The following is a 21,049-nucleotide window of genomic DNA, read 5'->3' on the forward strand; positions in this document are numbered from 1 at the left end:
CCCTGGTCAAGGCCCCAACAACAGGTCAAAAATCGAAAAACACAAAATTTTACAAAAAAAAAAAATCGAAAAACACAGAAAAATCAGCACAATCCCATTCCATCCATGGCCTCCATGATGTTTAAATTCAAGACAACCCACAGAAATACTAGGCCCATGCAAGACTCACTACCCCTGGCATAAATAAAGGTTGAAAAGTAGGCAAAATGGTTGGAGGCCTAACAACAAAGCCTGCATTCAAAATGGCCACTTGCCTGCCAGCACATGGCAAGTGCCTGTAGCTGCACTCAAAATGGCCACCAGCCACATGGCATGTCCCTCCCCATGAACACCCCCAAAAATCGAAAAACACTGCAAAATCAGCACAATCCCATTCCATCCATGGCCTCCATGATGTTTAAATTCAAGACAACCCACAGAAATACTAGGCCCATGCAAGACTCACTACCCCTGGCATAAATAAAGGTTGAAAAGTAGGCAAAATGGTTGGAGGCCTAACAACAAAGCCTGCATTCAAAATGGCCACTTGCCTGCCAGCACATGGCCAGTGCCTGTAGCTGCACTCAAAATGGCCACCAGCCACATGGCATGTCCCTCCCCATGAACACCCCCAAAAATCGAAAAACACTGCAAAATCAGCACAATCCCATTCCATCCATGATGTTTAAATTCAAGACAGCCCACAGAAAGACTAGGCCCCATGCACCACTCACTACCCCTGGTCAAGGCCCCAACAACAGGTCAAAAATCGAAAAACACAAAATTTTACAAAAAAAAAAAATCGAAAAACACAGAAAAATCAGCACAATCCCAATTCATCTATGGCCTCCATGATGTTTAAATTCAAGACAACCCACAGAAAGAATCAGTCCACCCACCACTGAGTACCCCTGGGAAAAGGCCCCAAAACAGCCCAAAAATCGAAAATCCCAAAATTTTAGTTGCAGCAACTGTAATGCCCCAAACAAACTTACTTGTAAAATTTCTAATCCAACAGTGATCCAAAGAAAGTCAAAAAGGCCTCAAATCCAAAGATCCAGCAGCATCCACAAAAGGTAATCCTTCCAGGTCCACATCCGAATGAAAAGTGACCAGGAGATGGACAAAGCACTGGGAGGAGCCTGCTGAACAGGAACAGGAAGTTGAAGACTATGGGGCACTTCCTTCCTCCCACCCCCCTGCCCCCTCCCCAAAATGGACTCCTCGCTAAAAAAGTGCAGGCAAATGTCAAACTAAGGAGTTATTCACATAAAAATCATCATTTCTAGAAGGTTTATGCTGCTTGCTGGTGGATTTCTTGTGCAGAATTGCAAATTTATATTTTCGCTCGCCGCATCTCAAATCTCGCAAATTGCGAAGTACCGCGAGACGTGATCTCGCCGTACTCGCGTTGACAAACTATCGCTGGCAAGCCGCGATGACGTAATCGCGCTCGCCAATTCCCGCGGGATCACGCAGCAAGATCCAAAATGGCGCAGCACTCGCAAACTATCGAAAAAAACAACTCGGCAAACGATGATAAACGCCGCGCGCCGCAAAAATTGTATCACCAACGCCGCGCGCCGCCAAAAAAATCCGCTGCGTGCGAATTTGCGGATTTTGCGGGAAATCCGCAAATCTCGCGGATTGCGGATTTCCCGAAAATCCGCAAAATCCGCGAGCGGAACGGATTTTCCGCCCACGCTTAATGGGGAGTATTCCTTATTTGCGATTAGCAATTTGCTAATCGCAAATAAGATAGCGATTTCAAGGGTGCCAGGGGTGTCCAAAGGACACCCTGTAGCACCCCTGAAATGCAAATTTACACAGGTGTTGCGCACACACATGTCCAAAGGACATGTGTGTGTGTAACATGCAACAGAGAAAAATGCACTAAAGTGCATTTTTCAATTTTTTCACTATTTACCACAAAGTCAGACTTCGTGGTAAATAGCGGCCAAATATTGCGAATTCGCAATTTAAAATTGGTCAATGAATTGCATTTAAGGAATCTCTAATAGAGATTCCTTAAATGCAATTCCTCGCAAATAGCGATTTTTGCATTTGGGATGATGAATCCCAAATGCAATAATTGCGCCCGCAAAGGGCCAGATTCTCAGAATCTGGCCCTTTGCGAGCGCAATTTCCTTTCATGAATCTAGCTGTAAGTGTCTTTTAGCATAGCACTGGCTCTAGGCCTGGTTAGTCAGAGTCAGTTACCACCAGTACCCGTCTGAAAAAGTTGAGGGCACAGGATGATTTTGCAGCAAGGCCTCTTTCTGCTCCTCTGTTGGTTTTTTCTGCACATGTCTTGCTTCTTCCTACACGTTTCTTTGTCTTTGTGGACTTCTGTTGCTTCTTTCTGCATTTCTTTTGCTTCTTTATGTGCTTTCTTTCTTCTTTCTTCACATGTCCTACCTCTGTAGGCGTAGTTAGAAACTAGCATTTAAAAAACCTTAGAAATTCACTGAAAAAAACCATAGGTTTCAGGCATGTTATAGTTAGAAATTAGCATTTAGAAGACCTTAGAAATTCACTGAAAAAAAGTGAAAGTTATAGTTAGTTGGACATTTCACTGATACAAAACCAGTGAAATTCCCCCGTTATAGTTAACTCAGCTAACTTCAACTCGCGCTCCTGCAATGCTCTGCTGATGACATTATATATTACATCACTCAAGACATGGTCAGTGACATCACTGATGACATCTCAAATGACATCACTGATGACATCATCCATGTGATATTTTGATGCATCTTCTCACACCCTAATATAACCTTTGATACTCCCACTCTAAATCACAGACTGCCATTCTCAAAACCATAGACACTCCAACACCAATAACTACATACACACTCACTGATCCTTAGGTCTACACACACATCCACTCACTCACCCGTACAATCACTCATACTTACGGTCACTCAGTACAGGACTATCATATGCACTCATACACGTATGTAGACACTCTCACACCGTCACTCATACATAGAGGTACTCACACACCTAGTCAGTCATGCAAATAATTATTCACACTCCCATTTACTCACCTATACAGTTATACACACACCAGCCCAATCACTCATACAAATACTAGCACATTCTTATGCTCATATCCAATCACTGATACAAGCACACACTCATCCTTACAGCCACTCTCACAATCACACACTCTCACTTATAGCCATATATACTCCAACACACATATATACTGCCTTTCACATATGTAGTTACTCACACATGTACTACTGAGATATACATTTACTCACTAACACACCCATACACAGACTCACCCACCCATACAGCCCATCACAGATGCACTCTTGAAACCATGCACCCAGTGAATCACCCACTCACACATCTATGTTCCGAGTCACACACCTCCCACCCACAAGGACACTCAGGCACCCATACAGATACTCACTCATGTAGCTATTCGCAAACCCATGCAGCTATTTACACACCAACATCCAGACGGATACAGACATTCACACAGTTTACTCACTAACCCATGCATTCATTAAGATACGTTTCATCACTCACTTATAGAGTCAGTCACACACCTACTAAATCATCCATTCAGACACTTATACACCAACTCATTCTTCAATACATCTTTTCCTAGATATATTAAACAGATTTAAACTTTACAAAAACGCAGTCACTGGATGATGTCATCAGTGATATTATTTGAGATGACATCACTGATGTCATCAGTGATGTCACTGACCATGTCATGAGTGATGTCATATGTGATGTCATCAGCAGAGCATTGCTGGGGCGCGAGTTATAGTTAGCTGAACTAACTATAAAGGGGGAATTTCTCTGGTTTTGTACGAGTGAAATGTCCAACTAACTAGAACTTTCCCTAAAACCTATGTTTTTTTCTGTGAATTTCTAAGGTTTGTTAAATGCTAATTTCTAACTATAACGTGCCTGAAACCTGTGTTTTTTTCAGTGACTATATTTTCTATATATACCTGGTGTGGTTTTCCTTTCATTTAGACATTCACGAGGTTATAGACTGGTAAAACAAGCTGCTTTACAGTCCTCCAAGACTTAGCTTCAAGGCTGCTCTCCACAGCTACCACTAGGATAGCTTTCAAATAAGGTTGTCTTTAACCTATCACCTCTAAGGCGTTGTTTGGACCTGTGCAAGGTGCCCACTATCACTAGTGGACAGAATATACCAGGCCAACATCTCACAGACACCCTGAGCTGTAGGTGATTATTCACACACCTGAGGTACAGATGGTTTCTCAGAAACCTTGAACTGTATTTGGGTTTTCAGACGCGCAGAGCTGTAAGTAGGTTACATGACTCCCCAAGCTGTAAGTGGGGTTCATACACTCCTGAGCTGTAGGTGGGTTGTCCGACACCCCGAGCTGCAGGTGTGTTCTCAGACACCCCGAGCTCTAGGTGGGTTTTCAGACACCTCAAGCTGCAGGTGTGTTCTCAGACAACCCGAGCTGCAGGTGTGTTCTCAGGCACCCCGAGCTGTATATAGGTTTTTGGACACCTCGAGTTGTAGGTGGGTTCTCATACACACCGAGCTGTAGCTGGGTTCTCAGACACCCTGGAATGCATGTGGGTTCTCAAACACACTGAGCAGTAGGTGGGTTCTCAGACACACTAAGCTCTAGACGGGTTCTCAGACACCCAAAGCTGTAGGTGGGTTGTAAGACACCCCAAGCTGAATGTGGGTTCTCAGACACCCGAGCTGTAAGTGTGTTGCCAGACACCGTGAGCTGTAGGTGGGTTCTCAAACACTTCAAGCTGTAGGTGGATTCTCAGAAACAGAGAGCTGTAAGTGAGGTTTCAGACACGTCTAGCTATAGGTGAGTTCTCAGAACCACAGAACTATACATGGGTTCTCATGCACACAGAGATGTATGTGGGTTCTCAGACAACCTGAGCTGTAGCTAGGTTCTCCGATATCATTGGCTGCAGTGGGGTTCTCAGGCACCCCAAGCTGTAGGTGGGTTCTCAGACACACAGAAGTGTAGGTGGTTTTTCACACACCTGAGGTACACTTGGGTTCTCAGAAACCTCAACTTGCATTCAGGTTCTCAGACACCTTGACCTGTATTTGGATACCCAGACATCCCAAGCTATAGGGGTCTTCTCATACACCCTGAGAAGTATGTAGGTTCTCAGACACCTTGAGCTGTAGGTGGGTTCCCAGACTCCCCAAGCTGTAGGGGGGGGGGTTCTCTGGCACCCCAAGCTGTAGAGGGGGTTCTCAGACACCGAGCGCTAAAGGTGGGTTCTCAGACACCCGAGCTGTAATTAGATTCTCAGGTACCCCAAGCTGTCAAGGGGGTTCTTAGACAGCTGAAGGTGGGCTCTCGGACTGCAGGTTCCCAGACACCCTGTGCCTCTCTACCCTGTGATACTCATCCTGTTATCTCAGACACTAACCAGTGCTTTCTTCTTGCAGCGGCCGCACCATTGGAAGACGATGATAAGATTATTGGGGGCTACGAATGCAAACCACACTCCCAGCCCTGGCAGGTCTACTTCACTACCAGTGGGAACCGCTGGTGCGGGGGGTCTCTCATCAGCGAGTACTGGATCATATCTGCAGCTCATTGCTACGCACCGTAAGTAAATCCCTCCCTAGTTTAATCCAAGAGGGGTGAAGACATAAAGATAAGAAGGGCCTGAGGACATAAAGACAAGAGGGGGCTGAGGACATACAGCCAGAAGGGGGCTGAGGGCATAAAGTCAAGCAGGAGCGAGGACATAAAGTCAACAGGGGCTGAGGACATAACGTCAAGTGGGGGCTGAGGACATAAAGTCAAGTGGGGCCTGAGGACATAAAGTCAAGAGGGGCTGAGGGCATAAAGTCAAGTGGGGGCTGAGGACATAAAGACAAGAGGGGGCTGAGGACATAAAGCCAAGAGGGGGCTGAGGACATAAAGGCAAGAGGGGGCTGGGGACATAAAGCCAAGAGGTGGCTGAGGCCATAAAGTCAAGTGGGGGCTGAGGACATAAAGGCAAGAGGGGGCTGAGGACATAAAGCCAAGCGTGAGTTAAGGACATAAAGTCAAGACGGGGCTGAGAACATAAAGGCAAGAGGGGGCTGAGGACATAAAAGCAAGAGGGTTCTGAGGACATAAAGCCCAGAGGGGGCTGAGGACATAAAGCCAAGTAGGAGCTGAGGACATAAAGTCAAGTGGGGGCTGAGGACATAAAGTCAAGAAGGACTGAGGACATAAAGACAAGAGAGACTGAGGACATAAAGACAAGAGAGACTGAGGACATAAAGACAAGAGAGACTGAGGACATAGACAAGAGATACTGAGGACATAAAGACAAGAGGGTAGCTGACGACATAACACCAAGAGGGGGCTGAGAACATAAAGCCAAGAGAGAGAAAGAACATAAAGCCAAGAGGGAGCTGAGGACATAAAGCCAAGAGGGAGCTGAGGACATAAAGCCAAGAGGAAGCTGAGCACATAAAGACAAGAGGGAGCAAAGACATAAAGCCAAGAGGGAGCGAGCACATAACGCCAGGAGGGGTCTGAGGACATAAAGACAAGAGGGGGCTGAGGACATAAAGACAAGCGGGTTCTGAGGACATAAAGCCAAGAGGGGGCTGAGGACATAAAGTCAAGCGGGGGCTGAGGACATAAAGCCAAGAGGGGGCTGAAGACATAAAGTCAAGCGGGGACTGAAGACATAAAGCCAAGAGGTGGCTGAGGACATAAAGCCAAGTGGGTGCTGAGGACATAAAGTCAAGTGGAAGCTGAGGACATACAGTCAAGTGGGGGCTGAGGACATAAAGTCAAGTGGGGGCTGAGGACATAAAGCCAAGCGGGGGCTGAGGACATAAATCCAGGTGGGGTCTGAGGACATAAAGACAAGAGAGACTAAGGACATAAAGCTAAGAGGCGATGGTGATCTCTGTAGGTTCAGGCACCCGAAGATGTTGTCAGGAACGCTCACTGCAGAACAGAACCCTTGTTGTGAGATGCACAATGAATTTAGGAAGGATGTGAGTTGTACCAGACCTTCTCTTTGCCCCCACACCAGTGGTTAGATTCGGAATGGTGGACTTCAGGTGAGTAATGTGTTGTTTCTGAAAAACTTTCTGGAAAACTTCCATCCATGACGTACTCATCTTGTTTGTCAAGACATGTGATCTCTGCCTTGTAAAGGCGAGTAACAGTAAAAAATTTCTTACCCGTTCCTTTTGAGAAGGGTATCGGTTTACCCTCTCTTGTAACTGAAGGCTTGATCAAATTACGAGTGTGTAGCATGGTATTCGGTCAAAATATTGAGTTTTTAATATCGGAAAACAGATTGTGATATAAAAATTGTCTTGATGCAGAAATGTTGTTGTCAAGAGTATCTTTTCGTTAGAGAAGTAATATTGTTGTCAAGCATATTGTTATTTTTAATATTTTTATTAATAATCAAGTTGTTAGAAATATAGTTTTTTAAAATTATTTTAATGTGTTTTATGATATATTAATTTTATGTGTTGTTTGTATAATTGTTTACATTTTTTTAAATTAAGTTTGTAATTTTAATGATTTAGATTTTTTAATTTAATTGATAAAAGTCATTTATAGTGTTGTAGCAGGTTATTGGGCCTGTAGGGGGAATAAGGTGGGAATTTAACTAAGTAATAATTAATTATGAATTCATTGATAACTTACGTTTGTGATTCAGTCAATCAATCAGGACATTTATAGAGCGCGCTACTCACCCGCAAGGGTCTCAAGGCGATATCAATTGATATAAATTTTGTACATTATGTCATATTGATAGGTTTGTAAGGGTATAGAGTGAAAAGTTTAATAAGAAATAATTAACTACCAATTAATAATCAGTTAATTATTTCATTTAATATTCATAATGTAATTATGTAAATTGTGTTAATATGGATGTGTTTTAGTAATATTTTAGGTGTGTGCTGCTGGGTTTGTCGTGGTATAGGGTATGAACTTAATTAATAATTAAATGATAATTATTTTGTTGTTAAATATTTATGTAATTTGTTTAATTATTTTTCATTTTTTAATATATATATATATATATATATATATATATATATATATATATATTATTTTTTGTAAACAGGCTGACGAGGCAAAAGTACATAAAACATAAATACCTAAGTTTAACATATATGAATCATGTAAAGCATATAATAAAGCAGGTAAGTCAGAAGTTATTATGAAAAGGAAAAAAGGAGAGAAGAAGAAAAAGGGAGGCTAAGCCACCTGAAAGAATAAAAAAAAGTTATAACAATTTCTTTTTAGCAGTGATACAAAGTTTTATCCAACATCAATTCATAGTAATGTTTCCACTAAATCCAGAGAAAAATCAAAATATATCATTATCGCTCTATAAACGTTCCCCAATTTTTTAAATATTTTTTCAAAGAACGAATACCTCTAATATTTGCTAAAGCTAATTCCATAGAATGTATCTCGGTTACCAATGCCCACCAGTCCCAAACCTTAGGTGTTTCTGAGCTGGTCCAAGCTCTAGCCAGAGTTAGCTTGGCACAAGACATAAGTATCGTGGCCAGAGCAGCCTGTGGAAAGGAGACAGGGTAAGTGTCTAATAAAACCAAAGTGGCCGTTAACGTGGGTAACTGAGTCTGTTTTATTTTCAGGACATTTTCAATTTCACACCAAAAGGTCCTGAGATTGGGGCACGAGAATAACATATGAACCAAGTCAGCTGCTTCTGTAAGACATTTAGGACATTTTGTGCGGTCACTGTGGGTGTTGTTAGATGACCATTTAGAAATTCTTTCCGGGGTATAATATAGCATACAGGTTGTTCTAAACTGTTGAAGTCTTAAGCTAGATGATCGTACTCGTTTGTTGATGTTTGTCAGAGAACTCTCTATCTGTTTAGATGTTATGTTTGTGCCCAGTATTCTTCCCCATTTGCCGGCCAGTGTGATACAGTCGTTTGATTTATAGTTGTTGAGAGATCTATATGCTTCGCTTATTACAGATTTATTTTTTAGTGAATATAGACAAGTCCATATGTCACATTCAGTAGCCTCCAAAATGTGTTTTTTATTAATCAAATAATCTGGAATTTGTATATATTTGTACCTCATGTTTTCAGGCAGATCGTATAGTATTTTCAGAGTGTTATATTCCAGAAATCCTTGTGTGCCATATAGGTCCCCTAAAACAACTACACCTGATCTAAGCCAGCCGCGTGTAGTATTATCGTTAAATATGCTTGGAAGTCCTGGGTTGCCCCATAGTGGAAGTTTCGAGTGAAAAAAGCTAGTATTGCAGAATAAAAGTATATTGCCCCAGATCTTTATTATGTCTCTTGCGGTCTTAAATTTGACCCTTTTATAGTAATTAGGGTCGTTAGTTCTAAACAGAAACATATTCGATTCAGATTTTAACATAAAAGAGTGGAAGAACAAAGTCCTTTCTTCATTAAGTAGAGAGCCTCTCTGGTTTTCGCCAGTTGTTTTGCCCTAAATTTGTGCTTGTTTCTTTTGTGCCGTCTGATCGTCTATTTAGCTGTTTTTTTCCCTTGTTTTGCCCGTCATTTGTGCCTGTACTTTTTTGTGCCGTAACATCGTTTTCCTTCCTGTGTTGCCTTTTATTTTGCCCTCCATTTGTGCCTGTTTAACTTAATTCACCCTCTGTGCCGTGTTCAGTTTCCTTCCTGTTTGCCCGCCTACCTCGCCGCCCTCCGCTCTCCCTCCCCGCTTCCCGCCACAGCCATTTTCCCCGCCCCTTTTCTCTTCTGTTCCCTCCCCGCTCCCGCCTCCCAGCTGCTCTGCCCACCCGCGCACTTCGCCTTAAATGGCGACCGTGCGAACGCGCAGCGGGCGCGCCGATTGTGCGCCGAAGGCGCGCCAAAGGTAAGCCCGTCTGCGCCCGTCCGCGACCGGATCGCGACCAGCGCCAGGACCCCTGGCCCCCGAGGACCCCAACCGACCCGCCTGACGTACTCCGCCACCACCCTCATCGCACTCAACACCGGCCGACTCCCAGATTGCCATCAAGCCACTCCATGACGCACCCACGGACCTTTCAGCTGCCACGCCTGCAAATTCACCTGCATCCGGACCTGCCTCGCACCCGCCAAGTCGAACGCCAGCAGCACCCACCTCAAGTGCATTCTACTCAACACCCGCTCCGTCCACAGACACGCCATCGAACTCTGGAACCTTCTAGACGCCACAGCCCCTGACGTTGCCTTCCTCACGGAGACCTGGATGAACGCCTCTTCAGCTCCCGACATCGCCATAGCTATCCCAGAGGGCTACAAGATCGTCCGGAGGGACCGCAACGCCAACCAGATGGGAGGAGGCATCGCCATCATCCACAGGAACACCATCCGTCTCACGACCAGCACCGACAACACCTTGACCACCGCCGAACACCTGCATTTCCAGATCCACACCAACCCGAACACCACCCTCAGAGGCACCCTGATCTACCGACCCCCTGGACCACGCACACAATTCAGCGAGGACATCGCCGACTTCGTCAGCCCGCATGCCCTCCCCTCCGCTGACTACATCCTCCTGGGGGACCTCAACTTCCATCTGGAGAACAACAACGACCGCAACACCAGCACCCTGCTCGACAACCTCGCCAATCTTGGACTCAAGCAACTGGTGTCCACCCCCACCCACCTCGCCGGACAAACACTGGACGCAGTCTTCTCCTCCAGCACAGACATCGACTTCAGCCACGCCACAGAGCTTCAATGGACGGACCACAGCTGCGTCCACTTCACCTTCAAGAGAACGACGACCCACCACCACCAGCAACAGGCCGCCCGCAGAAGCTGGAACAAGATCACAGCAGACCAGCTCACCACCTCCCTGAGCCAGCACCCTCCTGCCAGCTCAGCGAACCCCAGCCAGGTCGCCATCAACCTCACGAAGTGGATCAGCATCTGCGCGGACGAGCTCGCCCCGCTGAGGACCCCGCCCAGCAGACCCGGCAGCAAGAAAGCCCCGTGGTTCACCGACGAACTCAAGAGCTCCAAGAAGAACTGCCGAGCCCTCAAGAAAATCTGGAGAAGGGAACCTACACCGGACAACAGGACCTCCCTCAAGCTTGCCACCCGGGAGCACCACCAGCTGATCCGCGCCGCCAAGAAAACAGCATTCAAGGACCGGTTGGACAACAACGCACACAACTGCAAGGAGCTCTTCAACATCGTGAAAGAGCTTTCCAACCCCAGCGCAGGAAACAACGACATCACCCCATCGCAAGACCTCTGCAACTCCCTCGCTTCATACTTCCACAACAAGATCGCGGACATACACAACAGCTTCAACAACCAACCAACGCACACCATGACCGAACAACCACCCCCCACCACCACCCTCCACGCCTGGACCCCGATCAGCACCGAAGACACCATCCGCACAATGAACTCCATCCACTCCAGATCACCGACCGACCCCTGCCCTCACCACGTCTTCAACAAGGCCGATGCTGTCATCGCACCCCACCTGCGGGACATCATCAACACCTCCTTCGACACCGCCACCTTCCCTGAGAGCTGGAAACACGCCGAACTCAGCGCTCTACTCAAGAAACCAACAGCGGACCCCACCGAACTCAAGAACTACCGCCCCATCTCGCTCCTCCCGTTTCCAGCCAAAGTCATCGAGAAGACCGTCAACAAACAGATGGCCGCCTTCCTCAAGACGAACAGATCCCTCGACCCCTCACAGTCCGGCTTCCGAGCCAATCACAGCACCGAGACCGCCCTCATCGCCGCCACCGATGACATCCGAGCCCTGATGGACAATGGAGAAACAGCGGCCCTCATCCTCCTAGACCTCTCCGCGGCATTCGACACTGTCTGCCACCGCACCCTAGTACAGCGCCTCAGCAACATCGGAATCCAGGACAAGGCGCTGGAATGGATCATCTCCTTCCTCGACGGAAGAACACAGAGAGTCCGCCTACCACCGTACAAGTCAGAGGCCACCGAAGTCATCTGCGGCGTCCCTCAAGGGTCATCTCTGAGCCCCACCCTCTTCAACGTCTACATGAGCCCCCTCGCGGCCATCGTACGCAAACACAACCTCAGCATAATCTCCTACGCCGACGACACCCAGCTGATCCTCTCCCTGACCAACGACCCCGCCTCCGCCAGAGCCAACCTGCACGAAGGGATGAAAGAGGTAGCCGAGTGGATGACGACCAGCCGCCTGAAACTGAACTCTGACAAGACGGAGGTCCTCATCCTGGGCTCTTCACCCTCTGCCTGGGACGACTCCTGGTGGCCTCCCGCCCTGGGCACCGCACCCAAACCGACAGACCATGCACGCAACCTGGGCTTCATCCTGGACTCCTCCCTCTCCATGACCAGGCAAGTCAACAACGTCTCCTCGGCGTGCTTCAACATCCTACGCATGCTACGGAAGATCTTCCGGTGGATCCCCACCGAGACCAGGAAGACCGTCACCCAGGCCCTCGTCACCAGCCGACTGGACTACGGCAACGCCCTCTACGCCGGTACCACCGCCAAGCTCCAGAAGAGACTCCAGCGGATCCAGAACGCCTCAGCCAGACTCATCCTCGACATCCCACGAACCAGCCACATCACCGGACATCTGAGAGACCTTCACTGGCTCCCCGTAAACAAAAGAATCACCTTCCGCCTCCTCACCCACGCACACAAAGCCCTACACGACCAAGGCCCGAGCTACCTCAACAGCCGAATCAACTACTACGCTCCCAAACGCCACCTCCGATCAGCCAACCACGCCCTCGCCGCCGTCCCCCGCATCCGAAGAGCGACTACGGGAGGAAGGTCCTTCTCCTACCTGGCCGCCAAGACCTGGAACTCCCTCCCGACCGACCTACGCCTGACCCAAGACCACCTCTCCTTCAGGAAGAAGCTGAAGACCTGGCTGTTCGAGCAGTAGCGCCCCCCCCCCCCCCCCCAGCGCCTTGAGACCCTACGGGTATGTAGCGCGCTATATAAGTGTCACTGATTGATTGATTGATTGAATAAAAAAAGCGGACCAAAAATATAGTTTAAAGTCTGGAAAATTGAGCCCTCCTTCATTCGTATTATTTTTCATATATTTCAATGATCTTCTTGCTTTTTTGTACCCCCAAATAAAGCTACTCAATATGCCATCAAGTTTCTTAAAAAATTGATTATTTAGCGCGAGTGGTATAGATCTTAAAAGATACACATATTTGGGCAATACCTTCATCTTGATCAGATTAATTCTACCGATCAAGTTTAAAGGTAGTCTATGCCATTTTTTTAGTAGTAGGCTGGTAGATTTAGTTAATTCGTTATAGTTTATATTATTAATTTCTTGTAGTTTAGCCGTTATTTTAACCCCAAGATATGTAGCAGTATGGCAAATCTCAGGTACAATCACAGTCGGAGTATAATTGGCTATTATCTGTGTTTTTTGTAGATTTAGTTTATATCCCGCCACTTTCCCATATTTCTCGGCCTCTGATACTATTCCCTTTAATGCCTCCACTATGTCTTCTGTATGGACCGCAATATCGTCTGCATATGCAGTTATTTTTAGTTCTTGTAGTCCTGATCTAAATGGTGTAATCTGAGTTTGTGATTGAAGGGCAAACAAAAAAGGTTCTAGTGAGAGAGCAAATAAAAGAGGAGTTAAAAGGGCAGCCCTGGCGGGTTCCTCGCTGGATCAAAAAATCTGAGGATGCCAACCCCCCAATGCTTGTATGCACCTCAAAAATTGTCCCCCGAACCCGATTTTGGACAGTATATATTTGTATGTAAATTAATATTGTTTATATTAAGATTTTTTAAAATAAATTATTAGGGTTATTCAACTATCTCATGTGTTTAACACAGACTGGAGTGGGAAGAGTAACTCTTAACCCTCTAAAGTCAAACACTTTCCATACTGTTGCACAGACTAAAGGGGGAATAGTAGCTTTTACCTCCACACAGTCCTTAGTTAAGATCCCATTAAGTCATTAGTGCGCCAATATTTTTGAGGCGCTGGTGGCGCAATGGCCGTGTCCATATTTACGCCCTGCGTGAGTTTCCATGGCATTGTAACTATGAGTCCCTTTCACACATTAACCATTGCTTTTGTGCAGGAAGCTCTCCCTTCCTGCACAATAACAATCATACCTGCAGTGCAGGCCCCCTTGTAAAATGACGCAAGGCTGCCTGTGCTGGCACACAGCAGCCATGGTGCGCCAGTGTCGGGGAAAGCACAGGAATGCGTTGTATATTAATCTTAATACAACTCACCCTATGCTTTGAAAATGATGCAGCACGGCGCTGCAAAACAGCTTGCAGTGACACGCTGCATTATTTTCTTGCAGATAAGGCACCAACTCTTTTCTTACTGACGCATAGACTCGAGTAGGAATAGTAAATTTAAATCCTCTAAAATCCAACAATTTCCCTGCTGTTGCACAGACTGGAGTGACAATAGTAAATGTAATCTTTTCGAAGTCCAGCACTTTCTCTTCTCTTTATAGTATTTTTAGTAAATGTGCTTTTTGGGGATTTAAAATAATAATCTTAAATTTATTGTCTCAGTTATATATCTTATTTATTTGTTTATATTATTATATATATATATTTATATATATATATATATTACCTACTGGCGGTCGCCAGTAGGTAGTTATAGTGTAGACCTAGTTTCCATAGGAAAAGCATTTTTTGTTTTCCCAATAACTTTCGGGCCGGTAGACGAATCTTCGTGAAATTTTCACACCTTGTGGGGACTCTGATCAGCTCCTGTCTTGAACGTTTTGGGGTGGTTCGTCAAGCAGGGGCTCAGAAAAAAAGCGTTTTCCCCATGTTATTTTCCATATCAAACTTTAGACACGGCTACAGCCTGAACTGCTGAACAGAATTACTCCAAATTTGGCAAAAAGGTAGCCCTTGGTTCATAAAGAGTCCTTATTGTTAAATGGTGTAAATGCGTTCAGTAGTTCCTGAAATATTTGAAAAATAAAAGTTTCAACATCTATGGCAGAGGTGGGTTTGCGAACCCTCCCGAGCACGAGCTTCACTGTGATTGGCTGCAACACTTCAAACCAGGAAGCATTGGCAGCCATCTTGTGACTCGGTAGAACTGAGTCACAAGAAAACAGTGCAAAAAATGTTTAAAAACAAGAAAAGGGAGCAGGGTAGAAACACACTGACCCCCTAGGCCCGCCCAGGGGGTCCCACAAGGACCACCAGGACCCCAAAAATCTTTTTTTTAAATAAATTCGGCAGAAATCGTGTTGGGGTCACGAATCCTACCGAAATTATAAAAAATAAAGTGCGGGATCCCGCGCTGCATTTATATTAGGCCCCCGGGTGGGCCAGGTCCTGGAGGCATTGCCAAATCAATAATAGCAGGGGCTGATGGGGTCCCCTGCAGCTCCGGGGAATGCCACCTCTGTGATAAAATGGGTGGGGGGGCCCTGTGGCACGTTTTAAGTTGAGGGATTAAGTCCCCTTGAATCCTGAGGGTCCCTGGGGGCCAACTAGCCTACCTGGTACCTCCAGTTAGCGCCACAGAGTTGCTTTGCAGGGAGGTGTAAAAAGGGGCTTGGCCTCAGACACCTCTCTGCAATGAGGCCCTGTGGCGCTTACTAAAGGTTCCTGGTGGGCTAGTTGGCCCCCAGGGACCCTCAGGATTCAAGGGGACTTAATCCCTAAACTTAAAACGTGCCACAGGCCGCGTTTGCACACTTATCACATCAGGCCCTACTCCCTCCCTTCACCACTGTGCAAACGGGCCCTCTGGCATGATGTAAGTTGGCGATTAAGTCCCCTTGAAACCTGAGGGTCCCTTGGGTCCAACTAGCCCACCAGGTACCTCCAGTAAGCACCCATGAGCTGCGTTGCGTAGAGGTGTAAAAAGGGTCTTGGCCTTGGACCACCTCTCTGCAAAGCAGCTCCGTGCCGCTTCTTGGAGGTACCTGGAGGGCTAGTTGGCCCCCAGGGACCCTCTGGGTTCAAGGGGACTTAATCGCCCAACTTACAACGTGCTAGGGGGCACCTTTGCACAGTGGGGCAGGGAGTGGGCTGGGCCTGATATAAGAAGTTAGCAATCCTGCTGTGTGGGACTTACTGGTGATAATAAAAGGGATAGTTGGCCACCTAGGTTGACGTTGGGGCTAACTACTCCTCCTGTTACCTCCAGTAAATATCACACAGTGGGATTGCTAAGAGGTGTTTCGGAGGCCACGCTCACCTTTCTCCACCACTCTGGAAACGCAACTGGTATGTTATAGTTAACAATTAGCATGTAAAAAACCTTTGAAATTCACTGAAAAAACCATAGCTTTCAGGGACGTTATAGTTAGAAATTACCATTTAAAAAACATTTGACATTCACTGAAAAAAACATAGGTTTCAGGCATGTTATAGTTAGAAAACAGCATTTTAAAAACATTAGAAATTCACTGAAAAAACATAGGTTTTAGGGACGTTATAGTTAGTTGGACATTTCTCTTGAAAAAACCCATAGAAAATTCCTCGTTATAGTTAGTTCAGCTAACTATAACTTGTGCACCCGCAATGCACTGCTGATGACGTCACCTATTACAACAATCATGACATGGTCAGTGACACATATATATATATATATAAATATTCACTGAATAAAGCAATTGTCACAGGGATGTTATAGATAGGAATCAGAATTTAAAAAATATGAAAATTCATTAAAAAACCATAGGTTACAGGGATGGTAAAGTTAGGCTGAGATTTCACTTATATAAAACCTTCAAATTTTAGCCGTTATAGTTAGGTTAGACTAATTACAACTGAAGCCCCCGCAATGCGCTGCTTATGACCTCACATATTACATCACTCATTACATCACTCATGACAAGGTCAGTGACATCATTGATGACATCACTGATGACATCTCAAAATACATCACTGATTACATCATATAGTGAGTATTTCCTAAATGTTTCTGAGTGTTAAAGGTATGTACTAAGATACTACAAAAATTAAATAAGTATGATTTGTGTACTACTAATGAGTGAAACTATTTTTAACACGTAATATGTAAGCGGCTGTGTGACTGAGGGTCCAATTCACAGAACTAACTTAAGACAAAATCCTAAACTTACTACTTTTGGTATTCACAGAAGGCATTTAGTAGTAATAAAGCTAGGATTTTGTCTTAAGTTTGACTTAAGACAAACTTAAGACAGACTTAAGACTCAACTAAGACAGACTTAAGACAGACTTAAGACAAACTTAAGACAGACTTAAGACAGACTTAAGACGGACTTAAGACGGACTTAAGACAAACTTAAGACAAAATCTTAACTTAAGTCTGTCTTAAGTCTGTCTTAGGTCTGTCTTAGGTCTGTCTTAAGTTTGTCTTAAGTTTGACTTAAGTCCAACTTAAGACACAATCCTAACTTTACTACTACTAAATGCCTTCTGTGAATACCAAAAGTAGTAAGTTTAGGATTTTGTCTTAAATTAGTTCTGTGAATCAGGCCCTATGTGTATCTATGTGTGAGTGTCTAAGTGGCTCTCTCGTGTGTGAGTGGTTGTATGGGAGAGTGAGTGGCTCTATTGGTGTACGAGTAGCTGTATGGGTGAGTGAGTACTGTTTGTGTGGCTGTGAGGGATGAGTGAGTGTGTCGGTGGTGCATGGGTGAGTGGGTATGTGAGATGCTATATATGTGAGTGATTGGGTATGTGAGTGGCTTTATGGGTGAGTGGGTACATAAGTGGTTTATGGGTGAATGAGTGGGTGTGTGAGTGGTTGTATGGGCGTGTGTGTGTGCCAGTGACTGTGTAGGTGAGTGAGTACATGTAAATGTGTTTCGATTTATATAGCGCACTTTAACCCAGGGGTCCCAAGGCGCTTGCTTAGGGAACCTGTCCTGGTATTCCCCTGTGAGATATCCCGGCCGGGTATCCACAAGGTGAAAGCCAGGCATCCCGCCGCGAGGGGCCGTAGTGGAGATTAAGCAAGCTATTGCCCAGAGTCGCAGAGTGTGACCCCGTGAGTCGAGTAGGCACCAGAGCGAGAATTGTCGACTCCGTGGAATTTTTGAGGCCGAGGCGGGGAATCGAACCCTGGTCCACGGCCGATCTCAGCTTCCGGGTCTGCCGCCTCTAACCACTGAGCCACACTTCTCCACATGTGTCAGTATCTGTTTGAGTAAGTGAGTGGGTATGTGAGTAACTGTATGGGTGAGTGAGTGACTCTCTGAGTGAATGTATAGGTGAGCGAGTAGCTGTATGGGTGACTGACTCAGTGTGTGAGTGGCTACATGACTGTATGAGTGGGTGTGTAAGTGTATGTATGCTAAGCCTTGAGACGTCAGTCCTTCATCGGACTTTCCTAGGTGTTTGGTGTAAGAGGCTTAAATGAGCGCCTCTTCCTGTGCCAAAAATTTCTAAATCTCATTGGGTTCACTCTTGGGAGTTCAGTCCTTTACTGGACTGTGAGTTGAGTCTTTTATCTGGTTCACTCTTGGGAGTTCAGTCCTTCACTGGACTGTGTGTTGATTCCTTCATTGGGTTGACTCTTAAAAGTGCAGGCCTTAATCGGACTGTGAGTTGACTCCTTCATCTGGTTCAGTCTTGGGAGTTCAGTCCTTCATCGGACTGTGAGTTGACTCCTTCATCGGGTTTAGTCTTGGGAATTCAGTCCTTCATTGGACTGTGAGTTGAGTCCTTCAATGGGTTGACTCTTGGGAGTTCAGTCCTTCATCGAACTGTGAGTTGATTCCTTCATTGGGTTCAGTCTTGAGGGTTCAATCCTACGGTGTACTATCTAAGGTGTTTGATGTAAGAGGCTGAACTGACTGCCTTATCCTGTGCCTCAAGTTTCCATACCTTTCTCTTCTTCAGAGCAGAGACGCTGGTGGCCCACCTGGGTGAACACGACACCGCATACGCAGAAGGTACCGAGCAGCACCTCCAGGTAGCCAAGGTCATCATGCACCCCAACTACAACAAAGTCAAAACCGACAACGACTTCATGCTGGTCAAACTAGCAACCCGTGCAAAGTTCAACTCATACGTGAAGCCCATCACGATGGCAACCAGCTGCCCCACTGCGGGAAGCCGATGCCTGGTCTCAGGCTGGGGCAACGTTCTCACCTCTGGAGGTAAGACACAAGCCAGTCCCTGAGCAGCGGCAGAGGTGGCTAGAAACACTCTCTTACAAAGGGCAAAAATAATCCTAAATGAGGAAACATACCGAAGGTGCCAGAACTGTAACAACATGTACAAGTGACCAGGCCAGGTGACATCCCCATTAAACCTCGTGATCCCCACACCTTGCTCTGGGGTCCAGAAAAGGATGGTCAGTTTGCATCAGTAGTTGCAGACAATTCTCAAGTGCATCTTCATGTGCAATACATCTGACTCACTGGTTGGAGTGCTGGGGGACGGGGGTAGGGTGCTCGTACGATGTATTTGGGGTGGTTGTATGATAGAAGTGGGGTGCTGGTGTGATGGGGTTAGGGCGCTCATGCAATGGGGTTAGGGTGCTCCTGTGATGTGTTTAGGGTGCTGTAGTGATGTGTTAAGGCACTTGTGTGATGGGGTTAGGGTGCACGTACAATGGTATTGGGGTGCTGACGTGTTGGGGATAGTCTGCTGGTGGGGTGCGGTTAGGGTTATGGTGTGATGGGGTTAGGATGCTGAAGTGATGGGGTTATAGGGATGGTGAGATGAGGTTTAGGTGCGGGAGGAATGAGGTTAGGATGCTGCTGTGATGGTGTTAGTCTGCTGGTGGGATGATGTTAGGGTGCTGCTGTGATGGTGTTAGTCTTCTGGAGGGATGGATTGCTGATGTGATGGGGTTAGGGTGCTTGCGCAATGGGGTTAGGGTGCTGGTGGGATGATGTTAGGGTGCTGCTGTGATGATGTTAGTCTGCTGGTGGGATAATGTTAGGGTGCTGCTGTGATGGGGTTAGTCTTCTGAAGCGATGGATTTTAGATGTGATGGGGTAAGGGTGCTTGCGCAATGGGGTTAGGGTGCTTGTGGGATAGGATTAGGTTAGTATCCTCATGAGATGGGTTTACTCTGGTAGTTGGATGGGCTTGGGGTGCTGATGTGATGGGATCAGGATGCTTGTTGGGAGAAGGTGGGTTGGTATACGCTGTCCACTATTTAAAGTGGGCACCTTGTACAAGTTCACACGACCCTTATGATGTCTGAGGTCAAAGATAACCTTATTGAAAGCTATCCTAGTGGTAGCTATGGAGAGCAGCCTTCAGGCTTAATCTTGAAGGAATCTGTTTTACCAGATTATCACCTCCTAAATGATTAAATGAAAGGAGAACCACACTGTGTTTATATAAATATATGTATTTATTAATAAAACGCTCTCTAGTAGTCTCCATGTGAGACTATGGCCCAAAGCACACAATATTTAATCAATAGAACATTCGTAATTGCGAAATACACAGCGGGCTCCAGAGGGAAACCGAACCATATAGTAACAAAATGGTATAACAACAACGGCTTCAATAGACACAGTGCCTAGAGCACGTAGAATTGCTGGGATCCCAAGGAACCACCCAGATGAGTGACACAGGGAGCCCACGGAGGACGGGTGCAGTGTGGTAACACAGACTCGTGCTCCGTACAACTCTATGGGAAAGTCGCGGTCGGAAATTTACAAGTTAAGGACACTTCTAAGAGGACTTCAAGCAAACCCTTAGGAACTTAGGAGGTTCTAAGGCCAATCCACCAGTGAGTACTGAAGTACCCGTGTTACCTATCCCAGAGGATAGGTAACACGGGTGCATTGGGGTCAAGTGGTGTCGGAAACCTTTGTGGTTTTCAATGGAGAACTGCAAAGAAGTCCTGCTCCAGGAGGGCAAAGAATGGCTGGTGGAATCCAAGCCTGGATTCGAGGTGAGAAGTGCATGCAAGCAGAGGGGACGGAGTCTGGGTCACTTCAGATGACCAGGGGCTCGGTAGACGAATGCCCACCGATGTCATGTGCTTCAGGTGAGTTGACACAATGCTTGACTCTGCATCCACGGAGACGTCGACAATGACCAAAGTCTGGAGGTGAGCTGTCCCATGAAGGTTGTCGAGAGCTGAGGGGTTGATGGCCGGCTGGAGCACCAACAAGCCTTG

At 46.2% G+C, this 21,049-nt stretch overlaps 1 protein-coding gene across 1 annotated transcript in view; it reads left to right on the forward strand.

The window, feature by feature from the left end:
* Positions 1 to 4,295: 4,295 nt before the first annotated feature.
* The window catches only part of LOC147666181 (trypsin-3-like), a gene marked incomplete at its 3' end in the record, with an annotated part of 44,994 nt that continues 28,240 nt past the window's right edge, over positions 4,296 to 21,049 (forward strand). Inside the window, exons 1-3 of the mRNA XM_086949247.1 lie at positions 4,296 to 4,338; positions 5,393 to 5,582; positions 18,802 to 19,061. Coding sequence (XP_086805373.1) covers positions 4,296 to 4,338; positions 5,393 to 5,582; positions 18,802 to 19,061 — 493 coding nt within the window. The remainder of the gene's footprint in view (positions 4,339 to 5,392; positions 5,583 to 18,801; positions 19,062 to 21,049) is intronic.

Source organism: Lissotriton vulgaris, unplaced genomic scaffold (genome assembly GCF_964263255.1).
Source record: "Lissotriton vulgaris unplaced genomic scaffold, aLisVul1.2 SCAFFOLD_848, whole genome shotgun sequence".
Lineage (NCBI taxonomy): Eukaryota > Metazoa > Chordata > Amphibia > Caudata > Salamandridae > Lissotriton > Lissotriton vulgaris.